At 61.7% G+C, this 18,406-nt stretch overlaps 2 protein-coding genes across 5 annotated transcripts in view; one reads left to right on the top strand and one right to left on the bottom strand.

Annotated features, from left to right (window-relative positions):
• The window catches only part of RPS7 (ribosomal protein S7), a 175,095-nt gene that overhangs the window by 87,948 nt on the left and 68,741 nt on the right, over positions 1 to 18,406 (top strand). The window lies entirely within an intron of this gene.
• Positions 1 to 18,406, bottom strand: part of EIPR1 (EARP complex and GARP complex interacting protein 1) — a 65,288-nt gene that overhangs the window by 37,705 nt on the left and 9,177 nt on the right. For all 4 annotated transcript variants that reach the window (XR_008426933.1, XM_024552433.4, XM_053925127.1 and 1 more), the window contains exon 3: positions 14,026 to 14,158. Coding sequence is in view for 3 of the 4 variants with exons in the window: in XM_024552433.4 (XP_024408201.1) it covers positions 14,026 to 14,158 (133 nt within the window). In the remaining variant the exon portion in view is untranslated. The remainder of the gene's footprint in view (positions 1 to 14,025; positions 14,159 to 18,406) is intronic.

Genomic DNA, 18,406 nt, shown 5'->3' with positions numbered 1-18,406 from the left:
CAGCGAGGAGGAGGGGACATGTGGGCTCTCAGCTCCCTCCGCTCCTGTCCAGTCAACAGGAGGGGACGCTGCTGCGGACAGCGGGAGCGCGCCCGCAGAGGTCCGGAAGTGGGGTAAAATCTTCAGTCTGTCTGCGTCCCTGGGAAGGTCTGGCCCGGACCCCAAGGGTGTGGCTGCAGGTCCCTGTGACAGCGGCACCAGGAGGTCGGGAGGCTCCCTGTGATTCTTCCAACTGGGAAACCCTGTCCTTAGCCCAGCGTCCCTGTAGACAAGAGGACCCAGCAACCACCCTCCCCGAGTCATCGAGCTCACGGAGGGTAGCTGGCAGCCGGCAGGCACCACTGTGCCAGCGCGCACGACGAGTCACTGAGACGTCAGAGGCACGTCCCTAGCCCAGAGCCAAGGTCAGAGCGCCTTGAAGGGTCCCTGAAGATTGACGACAGCAAACAGGTGTCTGTTCTGTGTGCGTCCCTACAACCTGAAGGACGCATGTGGCTTCCAAAGAATAATTAGGACACTGTAAGAACCTTCCCTTGTTAAAGTTCTTGTTGGAAAGAAGAGAAACACCAGTGTATCCTCAAAGGCTTTTCACAGTTTTGATAATTCAAAAATAATAAGTTAATCGGAACTTCAGAGTAGGCTTGTATTATATCACATAGAACACATAAAAAATCCACAGGGCACACTTCTACTTGGGTTTGAAATGTCTCATAGGTATACAAATGCCTAAAAAAACATTTTTATCTCTTAAATCTTGGTACACTATTAAATTTTTTATGATTCTTTTCCCCCAAAGCATCTGATTTTTTCAAATACACAAATCAGCCTAGTTTTCCATACATTAGGGGGCATAATCGCCAGTAGGAGAACAGCAGATTTGTTTGGAAACTTGATTCGGGCACAAGACCTGCGAGACCCTGAGCAGACGCATCCCTCTGAGCCCGGGTCCCGTCGCCTGCACAGCGGGGTGCACAACGAGCCCACACCCAGAAGGTGCTCGGAAACACCACATGGAACACGCTCCAAGGCCTGGGAAGCAGCTCGCAGCTGCCACCAGGCCGCCATCTGTGCGGGTCAAAGGGCCTGTAGCAGCAGAGGTGTCTCCGCCTTACACGCTTGCCTGTCGGAGAGACCAGAGAAGAGCCCAGGATCTTATTCTCCTTGGCCTTGTACCGCACACTCCCAAGTTAACCTGATTTTCGAAAAATAAGAGAGGATTTCCCGAAACACCCTGACGACTAATTCTGCGTCTTTCAGGAGCGACCCCTCCCTGCACACAGCTGACTCATTCTTGGGGGGATGACCTGGGCCCTGCAGCACAGACCAGGCTAGGGCATCCGCAGGGTCTCATCCTGGAGCCCTTCCATCCGAGCGCAGGCCCTGACCCGTGTCTTCCGTGACAACATGCACGAAGCCTGGCCCGTGTCTGCCGTGACCGCTGGACGAAGCAAGGTTCTCTGTTGACTCTCTTTCCACATCAAATGGAAACTCACGCAGAAACCCCAGACCCCTACATGCTTCACCGTGTGGTCAGGTTCACAGGGAAGCAGCTTGGCGACTCTGACAGGCAGTGCCGAAGGCATGGGGTATTGAATGGGCCCACCCAACACACGCTCAACAGCCCTGGGGTGCTGGGAATTGCTTGCACACTTAAAAAAGGGTTTTCAGAAAGTGACTACAAGCGATGTGGTTTGGGGGAGCGGCGAACTACGATCAAACCCCATGGGGTTGGGGACCTGGTTTTGCTCACACGACACTGTCTTCCTCTCGTCTCGTTCAGCTTTGGAGGCGGTGGCGAGGCCTGGCCGGACAAGACCCCTCCCACCCGAGTGCACACCACCACATGCCAAATGCACAAGCAGGCACCATGTGGCATCTGCAGAAACCCAGGGCTGGGCGGGAACAGACAGGCACAGAGTCCAGTCGCCCTCGACTCCGGAAGCCCCTGCAGCACCGTGTCTGCGGGACACCCCTGGGCAGGGACTGAGACCGGCTTCTCAGGGGCGTCCATGTCACCTCTGTCTTGTGTGACAGACGACTGACTCTGGAGACAGTCTCATGGCCTCCCAAGTTCTCTCGGAGCCGGCCCCTCCCCCAGCTTGTCCAGCACCCTCCACAAAAGGGCCCGAGGCCACTCAGTCCCCTCCCGTCAGCTCTGTGGTAGTGGAGGGTCACATCCCAGCTGCGCTCTGACCAGCAGGCAGGGGGGCGGACCTCTTACCCACCATCCCAGCAACCACGTCCTGAGCAAAGGAGGCAAAGTTTACGCGTGTTCGGGTGGCTGGGGCACACAGCAGATTTCCCTGGGGGGAGAAAACCCTTCCTCAGGCCATGCTGCTAGGGAGCCGAGGTCCATTTCCAGACCCAGTCACGGGGCCTTCAGTAACCCCCTCCACAATGCCCTCTGTTGTTCCGCCCGGTTCCCAAGCCCCTCCCCACGCTAACTCCTACCACTCAGTGCATCTCTGTAATGCCCCCTAAACCCGAGGCTCCACCCCCAGCTTACAGGTGAGAGGACCAGAAGATCTCGGGGTGGGAGAGCCCGACGCTCACTCAAGCCGACACCACGGCAGGCAGCGGGACAAGACAAGCACAGCCTGCAGCCCACACGGCCTCATGTTGCGGGGCAGAGCGCGCCACTCGAGAACCAGTCCCCACAGCCTTGGGCCTGCACACCTGCAGAAGTGCCCCGGGCGCTGCTCAGGCCTCGAGGCGGGGCCCCCAGAACAAGACTCGGGCCCTGACAGAGGCCAGAGCACTCAGGACACCCTGGAAAGGGCCCCCCTCCTCGGACTCCCACTGGACTCAGCCCTCACTGTCCCCCTCACTCTGGTCACCGGTGGGTGCACCTCCTCTACTGACAGTCGCCCTTTGAAGGCCAAGCCCACACCTGACCCACCTTCACATCCCCGCCGGCCAGGACTGTGCGGGAAGCACGGGGCCCTAGGGGGCTGCTGGTAGACGGAACGGAGGGCTGGGGGGTCCAGCTGAGCCGCAGGGGCCGAGAGCATGAGATGGCCCTGGAGTGTGGAGGGTGCCCACCGCCTCCCACGTTCCCTTCCTGTCCCCCTTCTCCTGGCCGAAGGGACTCGCTACTGGGGATTAAGTGACAGCCGACCCACCAGGGGCCCACTGACGGCGGGCTCCAGGCGGGCAGGCTCCAGGCGGGTTGGACGAGGGACATGGGGTCGCTTCCTTCGGAGTATTCCAGGGTAACTCCTGGCGAGCACGCTCTACCGAAGCCCTGAGCAGCAGGGGACCCCCTGCTCACCTGGTCCCACCGGGACTGCGGCGTCACCAGAAAGGTGTGGGGTTCCGTGGGTCGGTTTGGCCTGTGTGTTCAGACCCAGCAATATGCACCCTCCTTAAGTCCCGGGTCGGAGGCGGTCGGAATCATTCCAGAGCCTCATCCCAGGTGAGTGAAGGCAGTTCCTTCACCTGGACCTTCATCCTTGGGTATACCAAAACAGGTGTATTTTAAAAAATATGCAGGTGCTTGGGCACAGCTCTGCGTCCGCTCGAAACACCGGCACGCACGCAGGCACTGCCCCCTGCAGAGTGACCCTCGCCCATAGCAGGTCCCGGGGGACAGTGCTGCGACGTGACCGCCTTCACAAAACATTGTCACGTCAGACAAAACTGAAGTGAGACCCAGACATGGGGGCCTCTCAGAGCCCTTCCAAGGGGAGTGCCAGCGTCGCCCTGCCAAAGGGAAGATATGTGTCGCTGGTGTGAACAGGACACGCCCCCTCCCCCCCCAGCCCCTCTCAGTCACTGGAGACACAGCAGAGGCTCGACACTGCCATCAGGCTACCCCAGGGCAGGGCAACTGGGCAAGCTGACCACCGAGTCCACGTCAGAGAGACAGGCAGTAAACGGCGCCAACTAAAGGTGCGGATGAGAGATGCAGCAGCCCAGCCTGGAGGGCCAGCCTGGAGGTGCTATCTGGGTGACTGGAGAGGAACCAGGACCCCGCTGCCCCTCAGCCCTGGGAACACAGCAGGGGCAAAGAGCTCCCTCGGTCATTCAGCTCCTCCTGGTGCCCAGGCCGGAGGAAGTGCCTGGTGCTGGTGGCGGCTCCCCCGCCTCTGTCAGTCAGCAGGAGTGGACCACACGGGCAGCTCACCCGACGGTGGGATGCGCTGAAGCCTTATGCTGGGGCGTGCCCTCCGACCGGGCTACCAGATCGAAAAGTAAAAATACTTTGCACAGGACACCCTCACACTAAAAGTTATTCCTCGTGTATCTGAAATCCAGGTTTAACAGGGTAGCCAGGACTTTCTCAAGTGACCCTCCTTCTGATGCACGTGCCCATCTGAGCTCCACCGTGAATCGGTGAGGAGGTCAGGACAGTATCGCCCATCCACCCAACAGGGACCCAGCAACAATGGGGACCAGCCCTCAGTAACAGAGACAAGTGGTCCACACCCCACACACGGAGCTCGCTGGAGGGGCGGGAAGAGGCAGATGCTAGAGGCAGAGGTTTGGAGGAATAAGACGGAGAGGTCGGCCTGCGAAGCAGCAGGGATGCATGGGTGTGCCTGGGGCCTGGTCGATGGCGTGGTGCGGCAGGGGCGAGGGTGAACGGAGGACGCGGTGCCGGCATTCCCATGTCAGGGCAGTGATGGTTGTCACAGTCCCCAAATGACCCCCCGACGCTCAGACACAGCTGAGGCCTAGTGACGGCCCAGGGCCACAGAGCTGGGGATGCCAGGGCCAGGACAGGGCCCAGTGCTCTGGGCTCCGCACAGCCACAGCGAAGCACAGCTGTTTCCGGGAGTCACTGTGGGAGCTGAATTGTAATTGTTGAGGTGGGAGGCCGAGCAGGGGCCTGGGCAGAGAAGGAAGGACAAAATGGGCTCCCTGTAGGGGGTGGGGTGGGGGGAGGGAGGCCTCTGACCCCCACCCTCACCCTGGGGACATCATCAGCAGGCCACAGAGCTGCCCCCACACAGCCGCAGCGGTCGGCAACCAGCCCACACTGCTCTCTCACTGGCGGCACAGCAGTGTGAGCTGGAGGAGTCGGAGCGCAGGGCGGAGTGTGGGCGGTATTTCACTCCGCAGCCCCTCATTGTTCTCACTTCCCAAGGACCCTGCGCAGCGGGATCTACAGTCTTCCTGACACCTCACCTTCCTCCGCCCCATTCGCCCTCCCTCCCTGGGGTCGCGGGGTCGCGGGGTCCTGGGATGAGCTAAGCAAGTTGCCAATTATACGGAAGACTTCTGCAATCCTAACCTAGGAACCACTTGCCATTTTTACCTTTATTCTCCACCTTGCCTTTGCATTCATTATTTTTTGTTTCTAAAGGCCCTCTTTGGGGCTTCCCGAAATTTTACGTCCGGCCTACCGAGAAGGCCCTCCTCGTTTCTGGAGTACTTGCAGCTTTTCAAAGGCGACTCTCACATGGCTCTGTGCCTGGTGAGTCACAGGGCCACAGCAGGCCATGAATGACAGGGACCAGCAGAGAAGCAGCAGCTGGGCGTCAGCCGGCAAGGAGGCAGCCGGCCCACCGCCCCACACCCCAAGTGTGCCTCCAGTCACTGAGCCTGTGGTCTCTCCTCTGCCCCTCCCTGTCCCTCAGCGACCTTTTGAAAACAGATCTGATCCAACACTCCCCTGGCTCTGGGGCTCAGGATGCCTCACTTCGACCTGCCCAGCCAGACCAGCAAGTTCCACTCCCTGCGAGTGAGGACCCGGCCCACTGTGGTCAGGGCCTGGCGGCTGTTCTGCTGCTGCTGGCCCAGGACCTGCCCCTGTGCCGCGCTGGCTCCATGCCCCATCATCCCCACCAGCACCGGGTGTTTTCTTCCTGGAGCCGCAGCACCTGGCCCAGCAAGGGTGGAAGCAACTGGTATTCCAGCACACAGGCTTTGTCCCGCCCTCGCACCCCTTCCCCCTGCATCTCATCGGCTCTGCAGGCAAGGCCCCCAGTCCACCTCCCCACCACAGGGGCTCCCCGGCCCCACGCCCCCACCGCACCTCCCACGCTGCACTCCACGAAAGGCTTCAGCAGTAAGCACCTCAAAATGCCCTTGCAGATGGACCGCAGGCAGCTGGGTCAGACTCCCCAGCCACACCCCCCACAGCCAGGCACGTGCTGGAGGAAAGGGGCGGGATGACCTGCCGTTTGGTCACAACCCAACCCAGATAGAGTCCCTCCCACCCTCTGGCTAAGGGAGCAAATCAAAAAAGCCTCAGTTCTTATGGGCTGAGTTGCGTCCCCAAAGTCCACAGGGTAGAGTCCCAGCCGCGGCAACCAAGGCACCCAAGGACGTGGCTGTGCTTGGAGACGGTGCCTTTGAGGAGATGACTAGATTAAGAGGAGGTCACTGGGGTGGGTGACTGAGGTCCTCTTAAGAGCAGGAGATGAGGGCCCAGATGCAGAAGGAGGGCCCCGTGAGGACACCAGAGAGGGTGGCATCCACAGGCCCTGGAGAGGGGCTCAGGGCCACCAGCCCTGCCCACCCCCACCACAGCCCGCTGTCTCCAGGACCAGGAGGCCGTTCATGTCCGTCTGTGCCGTCCGTCAAGGCCCCGCACAGACGGGCAGGGAGCACCTCGAGGTGGCCGGGCCTCACCACGCCTGGCAGCGACGCCCTTCTCCGTGTCTGCAGCACAGAACCCCTGGGCCCAGGGGCCGCGAGGGCCAAGGGCAGTGCCAACCACCAGGCCGCGGAAGAGCGCAGCAGACAGCACGTCTGGGGACGCAGGAAGATTTCGGCGCGTGCCTTTACCGGCTTACTGGAAGCATTAATCCAGGCTGGGCCCTGCCTGAGCACCCCCTCGTGGCCTGGAACCTGGAGGAAGGGCCATCAACAAAGTGCCTGGGTAAGTGACGGGACACAGAGCTGTGAGGAGGTGTCCAGTGTGGTGCTCTGGGGGCCAAGTCTTATTTAACATCTTCATTAGTGATCTGGAAGGGACAGTAAACAGCTCGTTAATTAAATTTCCAGATGATACTAAATTTGGAGGTGCCGCAAAAAGTCAATGAGGACAGAGGAATGATGGATCCGGAGAGGGTAGTTACAAGTGTATCAAAAAAAGCTAATTAAGAACTTTCCTACATTCCAGAGCCCTGTGCAACCTCTGCCGGAGGCTGGTCTAAGAACAGGCAGGCGTCCCTTGTTGCCAGAGCTCCCCTGTCCCCGCCCTCGTATCCACGGCAGGGCTCCAGGGACTGACTCCACAGCACTCGGAGTCCCCCACCTGCTGGTCAGAGCACAGCTCCGGTAACACGGCGCACCTCGGCCCCCTGCCTGGGGTGCAGACTCAGGGGAGGGCTTGTGCCCCACACCCCAGCTCAGAAACGCAGGAAGTCCTGGGGTAGCACGTCGACAAGGACGCGGTGGAACTCTGCGCTTACGGGAAAAATGCCAATGGGATCAGGACGCTCGGGACACACGCACGCCGCAGAACGTTCAGGTCCGCTATGAAATACAAGCGTGCTTCTGAAAAGATAAAGGAGGCCTGTGCGTAAGATCTGAGGCAACTCCTGCACGCCCACGTCCACTGCAGCGTCTCTTCCCACAGCCAGGACACGGGCACACAGACACACCCTGCGCGCCCACGTCCACTGCAGCGTCTCTTCCCACAGCCAGGACACACCCTGCGCGCCCACGTCCACTGCAGCGTCTCTTCCCACAGCCAGGACACGGGCACACGGACACACCCTGTGCGCCCACGTCCACTGCAGCGTCTCTTCCTTCCCACAGCCAGGACACGGGCACACGGACACACCCTGCGCGCCCACGTCCACTGCAGCATCTCTTCCTTCCCACAGCCAGGACACAGGCACACGGACACACCCTGCGCACCCACGTCCACTGCAGCATCTCTTCCTTCCCACAGCCAGGATACGGGCACACGGACACACCCTGCGCGCCCACGTCCACTGCAGCGTCTCTTCCCACAGCCAGGACACACCCTGCGCGCCCACGTCCACTGCAGCGTCTCTTCCCACAGCCAGGACACGGGCACACGGACACACCCTGTGCGCCCACGTCCACTGCAGCGTCTCTTCCCACAGCCAGGACACACCCTGCGCGCCCACGTCCACTGCAGCGTCTCTTCCCACAGCCAGGACACGGGCACACGGACACACCCTGTGCGCCCACGTCCACTGCAGCGTCTCTTCCTTCCCACAGCCAGGACACGGGCACACGGACACACCCTGCGCGCCCACGTCCACTGCAGCATCTCTTCCTTCCCACAGCCAGGACACGGGCACACGGACACACCCTGCGCGCCCACGTCCACTGCAGCATCTCTTCCTTCCCACAGCCAGGATACGGGCACACGGACACACCCTGCGCGCCCACGTCCACTGCAGCGTCTCTTCCCACAGCCAGGACACGGACACACCCTGCGCGCCCATCGACGGCTGGATGGTTGAAGACACACACACGCGACCCACACAGCGTGCGTGCGCACTCTGTGCACAGCACGCACACACACGCACAGCACCCCCACAGCACCCCACACAAGCACGCACTGCACACACAGCCCCCGCCCGGGCTTCCGTCTCCAGTGGAACTCCCCCCCTGGGCTGACACCCAGCGCAGCCCTTCCAGTGAGGAGTCCACCCCCTCTGCTGGCTGTTAGTCGCAGAGAAATGAGAGCCCGCAGATGCTTAGGTGCTAAAATGGAGTACACAACGTCCTCATTTCCAAGCCTGTTTGCCGGGTCTGGGAGGAAAATGGAAACGGGGGCAAGGGTCTGAGCGGCACTGCCTCGCACACACGCCTGCAGAGGGGCAGTGGAGGTTCCCTTGTCAGGATCGCCCACCTCCTTTCTTTCCAAGGTGCTACTTCTTGGCACCTGGATCCTGAGAAAATCCAACACCCTCCTCGTCTAGCACCCATGCCCTGGAAAAAAGAAAGCGCTGCACCTCCTCACGCGTGCTCGGGAAACACGGAGGGGGCCTGGACTGCACAGGCTGCCGCGCGCCTCAGAGCAGCGGGACTTGTGTGCAGCCAAGGGCTCCTGCCGTCACGAGCAGACCCTGGGCCAGGAGCCACGGACGCTAATTCTGCCCCTGCCGCCCCTGCCTCTGCTCGCCAAAGGAATCCCAGTCGTTTTATCTCAGGGCTGTGGTTTCATCCAGAGAGGCCCTAAAACAATTCTTTTCCCGGGAAACCCACTTCTTCCCTTGGCGCACTTACACAGAGTAGCCACTGGAGCTCACGCGTGCACTTTTCCTCTGCCTCGGCGTACAGACAAAGGGGAAACTGCGGCTCTGAGGAACAGCGGTCCCCTGACCCCGCTTCCAGAGCACCCGGCTGCGAGCTCCAGGGCGTCTCAGGAACCACGGGTCAGCACCGCACCCCATGGGGACCCGCAAAGTCTGAGAGCACGTAAAGGCGGCACTTCAAGCCAGGAGGGCTCAGAACGCCCCCGACAGGTTCCCGGGGATGGCAGCAGGCCCCAAGGGACAGAATGAGCCTGGCCACCCTCATTACGGACTTCTCAGGAGGGGGTCTCCCCCAGCCCCACACATTGCCCCGGGCCCTGTTTTGCAGACATCACACAAGCCCCAGGGGTACTGGCTCCTGTCACAACCGTGTCCTCACGGGCAGTGATGGGCCAGTCTGGACCCCGGGGAGCGGAGGCAACCCCCACCCTCACAGGGGCCGTGTCCACAGACCGGCCAGGCAGCCATGGTTCAGCCACCGCCTGGGGCCCCGGCACATGGAGGCCAGAAGCCCAGCAGACCCCCCGGGAGCCCAGGGCGTGGGGTGAAGGGACTGCACCCAGAGCACCGAGGCAGGCACACCCGTGCCCCGAGTCCCCTCAGCAAAAGGCCAGCAGTGAGCCTTGTTCTGCCACATGCTTTTCGGGCAAGGTCTTCGTGTGCTGACAGTATTTAGAGAAATGCCTGAAAAGTGCCAGAAAGCTCCCCTACAGCCTCAGGCCAGGGCACGGCCAGCAGAGGCCAGGAGGGGCGGGCGGTGGGGAGGACCAGGCGGTGGGGAGGACCAGAGTGCTGAGGGACGAAGAGGACCCTGGTGCCCCCTGCTGCCCAGAGGGGGCCGTGGAGACAGCCAGGCACGGCGTGTGCACCTGCCCCACAGATAGCACACAGCACACACAGCACACACCAGCACACACAGCACACACCAGCACACACAACACACACAGCACACACCAGCACACACACAACACACAAGCACAGCATGCATGGCACGTGAGAGATGAGACACAGGCACCACAGGCACACACGGGCAACACAATGGACACATGTGCACGCATGACACACGGCAGCCAGGCACAGCAGACACGTGTGTCACCAGATGGGAAGGCAGGCATGTGTGAGACACAACAGGCATGCATGACACACACGTGGTACAATGACGGGCACCCCAGGCGCACAGCTTGCACGCACAGGGCACGGCGGCGGGAACGGGCACGTCCCAGTTCAGAAAGGAAGGAAATGCAGGCAGCAGAGTTGGGGCTTAAACACAGTCCACTCGTACTCCTCTGCCTCAGGCTCCTAAGCCACGGGACCGCCGAGGGCCTGGGAGCAGAGTCAGGACAGGGCGGCCCCAGGCTTCCAGCAGCGTGGCCTGCAGTGGGATGGCGCGGGAGCGGCCCTGGGAGTCCAGCACTGCAGCGGCGGTCATCTCCGAGAAATGCAGCCCTGTGCAACTTCCCGAGTGACAGGCGGGCCTTCCAGGGTGCGGAGGCAACCACTGCAGGGCCCCTCTGCCTGCAGGGTGCTCAGCCCGTCTCAGAGGGGGCCCGCCACCTGTCACCGCCCCGGCGACACACCCACAGCTCCCGCTCCGTCACTGTGCGGAGGGGCCGTGGTGACAGCCTCACCCACCCACCGGCCCTCCTCCTGCTTCCATGGCGACACACTTTCCTTGTGAAACTGCCAGGAAGAAAAGCCAGAGGCTTGTTTTCTCCACCCTCGCCCACGCACGAAAGAGCTCACTGTGCACACACCCCCACCGCCCTGCCCCAAGGACCACCTTGCACAGTCACAGAGCTGACAGCTGAGCTCTGACCGAGGGCAGTGGCAGAGCCGCATCGGCGATCGGTGACAGCCTGCTCTCCACGGGGCAGGGGGCGAGTGCGGGGAGACGGGCGTGTGGTCTGACGGAGGGTCAGGAGCTCTCAGTGACCTTAGCCTCCCGCAAACCCGCAGACATCTGCTGGGTGGTGTGGAGCACGGAGCTCTGGGAGGGGCGGCTGCGCAGGAGCACAGGAACTTGGTGCCGCAGGCCTCCATCACGGTCCCGGCCCAGGCCCGGTGAGGCTTCCTCCTGTGCGGCTTTAATGGCAAGCTGTGAGTCAACCCGGTTTTCCACACGGACTCACCAGGCCACCATGACAGCCCAGGGTGTGTGCGTGTGTGTGTGAGAGTTCTACCGCAACGCACACTTCCACGAACGTGTACTGGCTTTTTAAGCCTCACGAAGCACATGTTTACTGCTTCTACGGAGAGAGGAAGGGGGACAGAGGAGAGTACGTGTCCGACTGGGGACCAAACCCACAACCCGGGGATGCACTGGGGATGGAAGCCACGGCCTTCGGAGAAGGGGACAACGTCCAACCGGGCCACACCGGCCAGGGCCACTCACACCCACCCTTCTGCATGTTGCGATAGCAGGTCTTTAAACACTGCTGTTTGTAGCAAAGAACAATTCCAAATTCCTTAAGAGCAGGGCACTCACGTGGACTTGGTTTCTGGACTCTGCGTGGAGCCCCGTTTCCCGTGGACCCTTTCTCTGTCCCCCACCACAAGATCCATAGTGTTTCCGGACCCTGTGAGGGGACACGGCCAGGGCTCTGAGAGAAGACACGCTCCGCTCGGAGCGGTCACTCTCAGAAGCTCACAGAGGGGTCCTGCACAGCTGACCTCCCTCCGCTCCTGCCCTCGGCAGCTCCGCACAGGCACGGCACGGGCTGTGAGGCTCACGGCTCGGCGGCCCTCGGTCTCTCGACAAGGAGGTGCTACCACTGTCCAAAGTACCACGCAGACCACCGGCACCCAGAAATGGGACCGCAGCAGAGCAGGGGCCCCGACAACGGCTGCGGACATGCCAGCGACACAAACACAGCACACCTCTGTGGCGGCCACGCGCTCACACTGGTGACGAGCACGGGACCCATGACGACACCTGCCCGGGGCCACGCACCGGCCCCCGTGGGGGGCACGAGACAAGGAGCACGTCACTGGAGACCAGGAGGGCCCGGTGCACGTCCGGTTTCACAAAGGCCTGCGAGAGCGCCAGAGTCGGGGCAGCGGTGACGGTGTCTGTGCGTGTGAGGGACAGGGCACACTGGGGCGCAGGCGCTGCTCAGACACGCGCCCCCAGTGGGCACACCGTTTTGGGGTGCCCCCTCGAGCACACCAGGAGCGGTGACCTGCCTCCAACTGACAGGGGTGGCGCAGGCGACGGTGCCACCCAGTGACCGCTGTGTCACACAGCAGAGGCGAGGGCGCTCTGGAGATGAGGAAGACCAGCCGACCCTGCGTTAGTCAAAAGGAAGGCTGGTCTGAAGAGCTGAAAGGGCCCACCTCTCTTTATTCACACACGTCAAAACTTCCGGTTATCTCTAGCCATGGACGGTGGCCACCCTCCCTTACAGGAGGTGGCGTGGACACCGGGAGAAAGCAAGTGGGGGCAGAGGCCCAGCAATGCCAGGCTGGGCGGGCAGAGGGCCACACCTGAGCAGGGACAGCAGACCCGACGCGGAGGTGGGGAGGCATCGCTGTGGGAGGACAGACCCGAAGCCGCCCACACTGAGTGCACTGGGTGGGGGGCACTTCCCTGAGAAACCCGCTCATGCTCACTCCCAGTTGTTGGCCACCTCGCCCTTTACACACAAGTGTAAATGTTCGTTTCCACCCCAAACACACTAAGGGAAGATTTAGGGGGGAAGCCCAGGCCACCATAGCCCTCGGTGTGGCAAGTGACTGTCCTCAGAGACCAGGGACAGAACGAGAAGCAGGCCCTCTGACACCGATGACGGAGGAAGGGAAGAGCCTCAGGGGACCCAGGACACGGCATCCAGTCAGCGGAGCGATGCAGTCGGAGGAGGTGCCCTGCGCAGAACGAGAGGCAAGCGTCCAGGGCAGAGAGACCTTTCAGGGCACCCTGGCTCTGTCCTGAAGAAGAAAAGGGTTTTTTAGAAAGGAGGGGTGACGATGACGCGGGGGGCACCGCGTGCAGAGTTCTGTGCAGGCAGACGGTGTAAGCCCAGGGTCCCGGAAACAGGCGTCCTGGTGCCCGAGCAGAAGGCTGTGCTGACACCTGAAGCGAGGAGGACACGAAAGGAAAGACGGGGCAGAACGTGTCACAAGTGCCTAAAGGCTGCAGAATGCTACAAAGTGTCCGGCACGCCAGACAAATGAAGGAAACGTGTTAGAATCAACGTAGCAAGGAACTGCACAGCTGCATTCTGGTCTACAGAACAGAAAAGGAGGTGGTGGGAGACGTCTTCCTGCCGCCGGAACTCCAACACCCATTACTGGCAACGACGGAAAGGAAAACTCCGGCGGGGGCGTGTCCCAGGCGTTTGAACTGTGCGCCCTGGCGATCAAGCTGGGAGACACCGGCAGGACACGAATGCACACCCACGTGTGTGTGCAGAGGGGTTTGCAGGGTGGGGACCAGTCGTGGCTGTCCTCACACACGCATGCGCACACACGCAGGCAACAGGAGACAGGCCAGCCCGGCTGCCTTCCTGAGTGGCCCAGCTAATTGGCGTGGGACGACGCCCACATCCATTATTCCAGAGCCTCGGGCACATCGCCCCTCCGCGCCGCCCCGAGGGGTCAGAGTTCCAGGAAGAGCTCAGACTGCATGCCCGGGTCGTGCACGCGGCTCCCATCTGCGGCTTCCATCTTCGGCTGCACGGCGCGCCCACAGTGGCGCAGCTTCCCCGCCAACGCCACGCCGCCAACGCCACGCCCGCACAGCCCGCAGATCCGACAGATCGCGCCAACCCGTCAGCGGAGCGGAGCGACAGCACCCTCCCGCGCCCCCTGGCGGCGCGGACGAAGGCGCAGCACTTACTCTTACTGTAGCAGGTGGCCAGCACCCCCTTGTCTGCGGGACTCGCGCTGATGTGCCAGATCTCGCCCACCTGGTGGAGGAGGACGTTTTTGTTTATGATGTTGTTTTCGTCGTCGAAATCTATGATGTGGATCTGCACAGACAACAGAGAGAGCACGTCAGGGCCTCCCTCAATCCCACGGCAGCACAGCGGAGGCCCGAAGGCCGCCCGTCACACCAGCAGCACGCAGCTCTGCGCACCCACCTCCCCGGAGACGAGCGGAAGCCCCGTGCGGGGGGCAGCACGTGACGCTCCCTGTCTCAGCTTGTCAGCGCTCTGCCATGTTAATTATAAGGGCATTGCATTCCAGCCACTAAGGGAAAAGTTAAACGTGCTGTCTCCATGCTTTGAGGGATAATTTTGGGGGGAATTAAAATAATTTTCACATCCACTCTCTTCTCAATACGCAAGTCAATGAGAAAGATAAAACAGTAATTTCAAAAATAAATTCTAAGAAAATAATCATGGATCTGCGCCAAGGTTCTGATCAGAGAACGTTCACGGGGGGCACTGATTATCGCCATCACAGGTCAAAGTCACCTCGAGGTCTGGCAGCAGGGACTGCTCACACGAAGTGCCGTGTATGACCGCCCTGTCACAGCGGGGTGCACTCAGGGGCCCATGCAGGGCCAGGGCCGGGCCGCCCTCTCTCCTGAAGGGAGACGGCCAGCCCTGAGCTCGCACCCCCGCATCTGCTGGGTGAACAGCAGGCTCGTCCAAATGCCCGAGGGCCTGGGAGGGGACTGGTCATCTTCATAGGGCGGGGCCCGAGCTCTCCCCTTCCCCAGGGGCCTTCCTTTCCTGACTCACACGCACTGCTTTGCCGTGCTACACGCCACGGAGCAAGTGCTACACGCCGTTTTAACGACGTTCCCGTGACCCCGACAGCTTCAGGGGACCTCCGTTCTCTCCCGACCATTTCCACCCACAGGGCCTGCACGTGACGGTAACCCAGGCCCCTTAGGGGTCACTTTGGACGCCAAGTCAAACCCTGCCTCTGCCACCGAACCCTGTGCAGCCCTGACCTTAGCCTCCCCGCGTGCGCACTGAGGACGGGCCGTCTGCTCTCGGGCACCACGTCTGCCTGCCCGCACTGGGACTAGAGAGAGCCGTCCTGCTGGGTAAACACACGCAGTCACAGGGGCAGTGATGCCACGGAGAAGGTGCTGGAATTAAGGTGAGCACGCAAGTCTGCGGGGGCACAAAAGGAGGACCCACCGACATGGGCTCAGAGGGCGGCGAGGGCCCGGGGCCGGCTGGGCAGCGCTCAGCTGTCACGTTGAAGTGTTCGTGACGCGTCCAGTTCTTAAAATGTTCTTAACGGCCTCGAATGAAGACCGAACCGTCCTTAACTGGAATGGTTTGGACGAGGGGTCACATGACCGTCATTCAAACTGCTAAAGTTGGGTTTACCAGTGCAGGGGTAAGGCGTAGGTGTGAGGGTCGGTTATGCAGTGTGTCGGGAAGCCCGGAAGATGTTAATCAACACCCCCTCCCTTGGGGAGTCGGGGCTCAGAGACAGGGGTCTCTGGGCGCGTCCCTGGCCCGGGCCCTGCAGCGGCCCAGACCAGACGTGCGCCCGTGAGGTCGGCCTCCGCAGTGTCTTTCCATTCCATCCCTCCTCTTGAGCAGAAGGTAAGCAAACTGTTGAAAAGAAATTTTAAGTGCGTAAAACTGAAAACGAGAAATGAGCACTTAAGGATCACCTCTGAGCACACAGCCCTCCCAGGGGCTGGCAGAACCGCCCTGGCTAGAAGAGTGGGCTCCCGTGCCCACAGCAGACACCCCACCCCTGGCCCCCCAGGGCCTCACCATCTATTCGTCCCTGGCCTGTCACATCCACAACAAAAAGTCCCCTCCCGCTGGCCTGGCCCTGCCCTGAGAACACCACACGACAGTGCAGACGGTGAGACCCCCACGCAGAGCTGTCCACCCTGACCTCCTCTGGGCACCAGCTCTCCTTCCTCCCACCCCACGGGAGCACCCGAAGGCCCAGCTTCTCCTTCAGCCCATCCGCCTCGGCACGGCAGGCGTCCAGAGACCTGGGCCACAGGGCTGCTGCCCCTTCCTGCCGTGGGGCAGACCTCGTGCTTCAGCGGGCGTATGTGCAAGGACCTGGACTCCTAAGGCCTCTGCGTTGTGGCTGAAACGTAGACTGCTCCTGCACTGGAGACTTGGACAATGGGCGGAAGCGCTGTGCGTGATCAAACACGCTGCCCGCGCCCACAGAACGGCCCTGCCTGCCGGTCCGGGTGCACGCTCTGCTGGAGCACAGAAGCCCCGTCCATCCCCACCCTCGCCTGCGGTCCCAGTGCGTGCCCTGCAGCTGGAGCAGGACCCCACACTCCACACCCACACTCTGCCAGCAAGGGCGCTCCCTGGAATATAAGGGGCTCCGTCCCTTGGAGCACATCCCAGAGAGCACCTCGGGCGGCACACCTTAGGCACTGGACTTGAGGGGTGGGGAGAGCATATCAGAGCCCCTGAATTCGGCAGGCCACCTAGAACAATGTAGAAATGGGAATGGTGGGGTCTCGGCCACACTGCTGAGCCGCTGGCCCTGCGTCATCCAGGACCGGACTGCTGGGGCGGTCGGTTCCTGTCTCACTGAGGGAATGGGGGAGGAGAGGGCAGGAGGGGGAGAGAGGGAGGGCCAGGCAGTCTGGCGTGGGGCCCAGGAATCCGATTTCTAACGAGGGGCCAAGGACAGGACTTGCCAGCAGAGGGGGCACTGTGTGACAATGCTATTCCGTACCAGCGTGCAGACACAGGACTCCTTGGGCGCAAATGAAAGGGAAAGAAGGCACAGGGACAGCTCTGCAGGGGGAAGCACCGGAGTGTTGTCACTGAGGGCTGGGGTGTGGCCCTGACCCCAATCGTGGGGCCATGCACAGAGAGGACAAGGCACAAGCCTCCTCTGGCCACCCAATACTCGTCCCCCATCTGCATAAGAAACAGGGGCTTAGCCCGCTGCAGTGAAACCCTGGGACCAGCCCAACGCGGAGGCCAACAAACCCCTCCCACCTGAAACCCACGGCTCCCTCTGAGCAGGGACTCCAGGCCCAGCTCCCTGCCCAGCGCTGAGCCCTGTGCACAGGAAGGGCCGGAAAAGGGCACGCTCCATCCGCAAAGGCAGGCAGGCGGGCAGCTGTGACAGCTCCGGCCTTCAGTAGAATCGTCACTTCCCTGGGAACTGAGGGCGGCCCCACAGGAGCTGAAGGCCTGAGGCACAGCCCAGGGCTGTGACCACCAGCAGGCAGCTCCACCCCCCAGGGAAGGCCTGAGAAGGCAGGGGCGGTGGGGCGCAGAGCCCCTGGAGGAGAAAGGGTTCTTTTGTCACAGCTCCTGCTGCAGCACAGCCAGCCTGGAGCTGCTGCTCCCTGGCAGGGGCCCTGGCCTTGGGGCGCGTACCTGAAGCACAGCGCTCCCTCTGTGGGCAGGTGTGCAGCAACATGCACAGCAAGTGTTCAGGACTCGCTGTCACAGGCTTTATAAAGTGCAGGCTGCAGCACAGCTGGGGGGCAGGTGCAGCAGGGTGTCTCAGTCACAATTCTGTCACATTCCAGCTGGGTCGCCTGGGACAAACCATGTGACTGCTTAGGGCCAACTTCCTCCTATGTTTAGAAGTGGGGTCCACACCCCTAGTTCTGTCCACTGAGGTAGCAGGCCTGGGAATGGCCCAGTCCAGCCCAGACCTTGACCCTGGGGTCGGGGGCCTCCTGCAGCCGCTCCCACCTCCCTCCTGGAAGCGCGTGTTGACCTTCCGGTCCTCAGTCCATCGGGGCCCCCAGGGGCCAGCTCCCGAGTTACTGACCTCTACCCCAGCGCCTGGCTGGCGCCTGCCCCACGTGCACTCCGCAGCGGGTCCCAGCTGCCGGCCATTGGACACCTGCACAAGTTCTCGGCCACACGTGACCATCACAGAGCCACCCACAGTCCTACACGCCCTGGCTGCAGAGAAGCAGCTCAGGGCGAGGCTGGAAGAGAAGCAGACTCAGCGAGTCTTCTCCCCACCACCACGCACTCGGGGGTCACACCACAATGGCCCTGCTGGGAAACCCAGGAACAGCCGTCCCCTCCCACAGACAGCGGTGTGGCCTGTGGGGACTGTGCTCACCCCTCCTGGGGCCTCCTCTCCACAGAAGGCAGTTACCACCCAGCACAGGACACAGGCCAGTGCCTGGGGCAGCCCCACAGTGGGATCCCTGCAAACACACACCATGTGTGGAAAGAACACACATGTCACATGCGACGTGGAATGTGCTGCATGTGAAAACTGTGTGTCCCGTCACATATGGGAACATGGGTAATGTGCAAGGGGAACAGGCATGTGGCATGTGG

The sequence above is a fragment of the Desmodus rotundus genome, chromosome 5, assembly GCF_022682495.2.
Source record: "Desmodus rotundus isolate HL8 chromosome 5, HLdesRot8A.1, whole genome shotgun sequence".
Classification (NCBI taxonomy): Eukaryota; Metazoa; Chordata; class Mammalia; order Chiroptera; family Phyllostomidae; genus Desmodus; species Desmodus rotundus.
The sequence above is the reverse complement of the archived record's forward strand: the minus strand, read 5'-3'. Positions and strand labels throughout refer to the sequence as shown.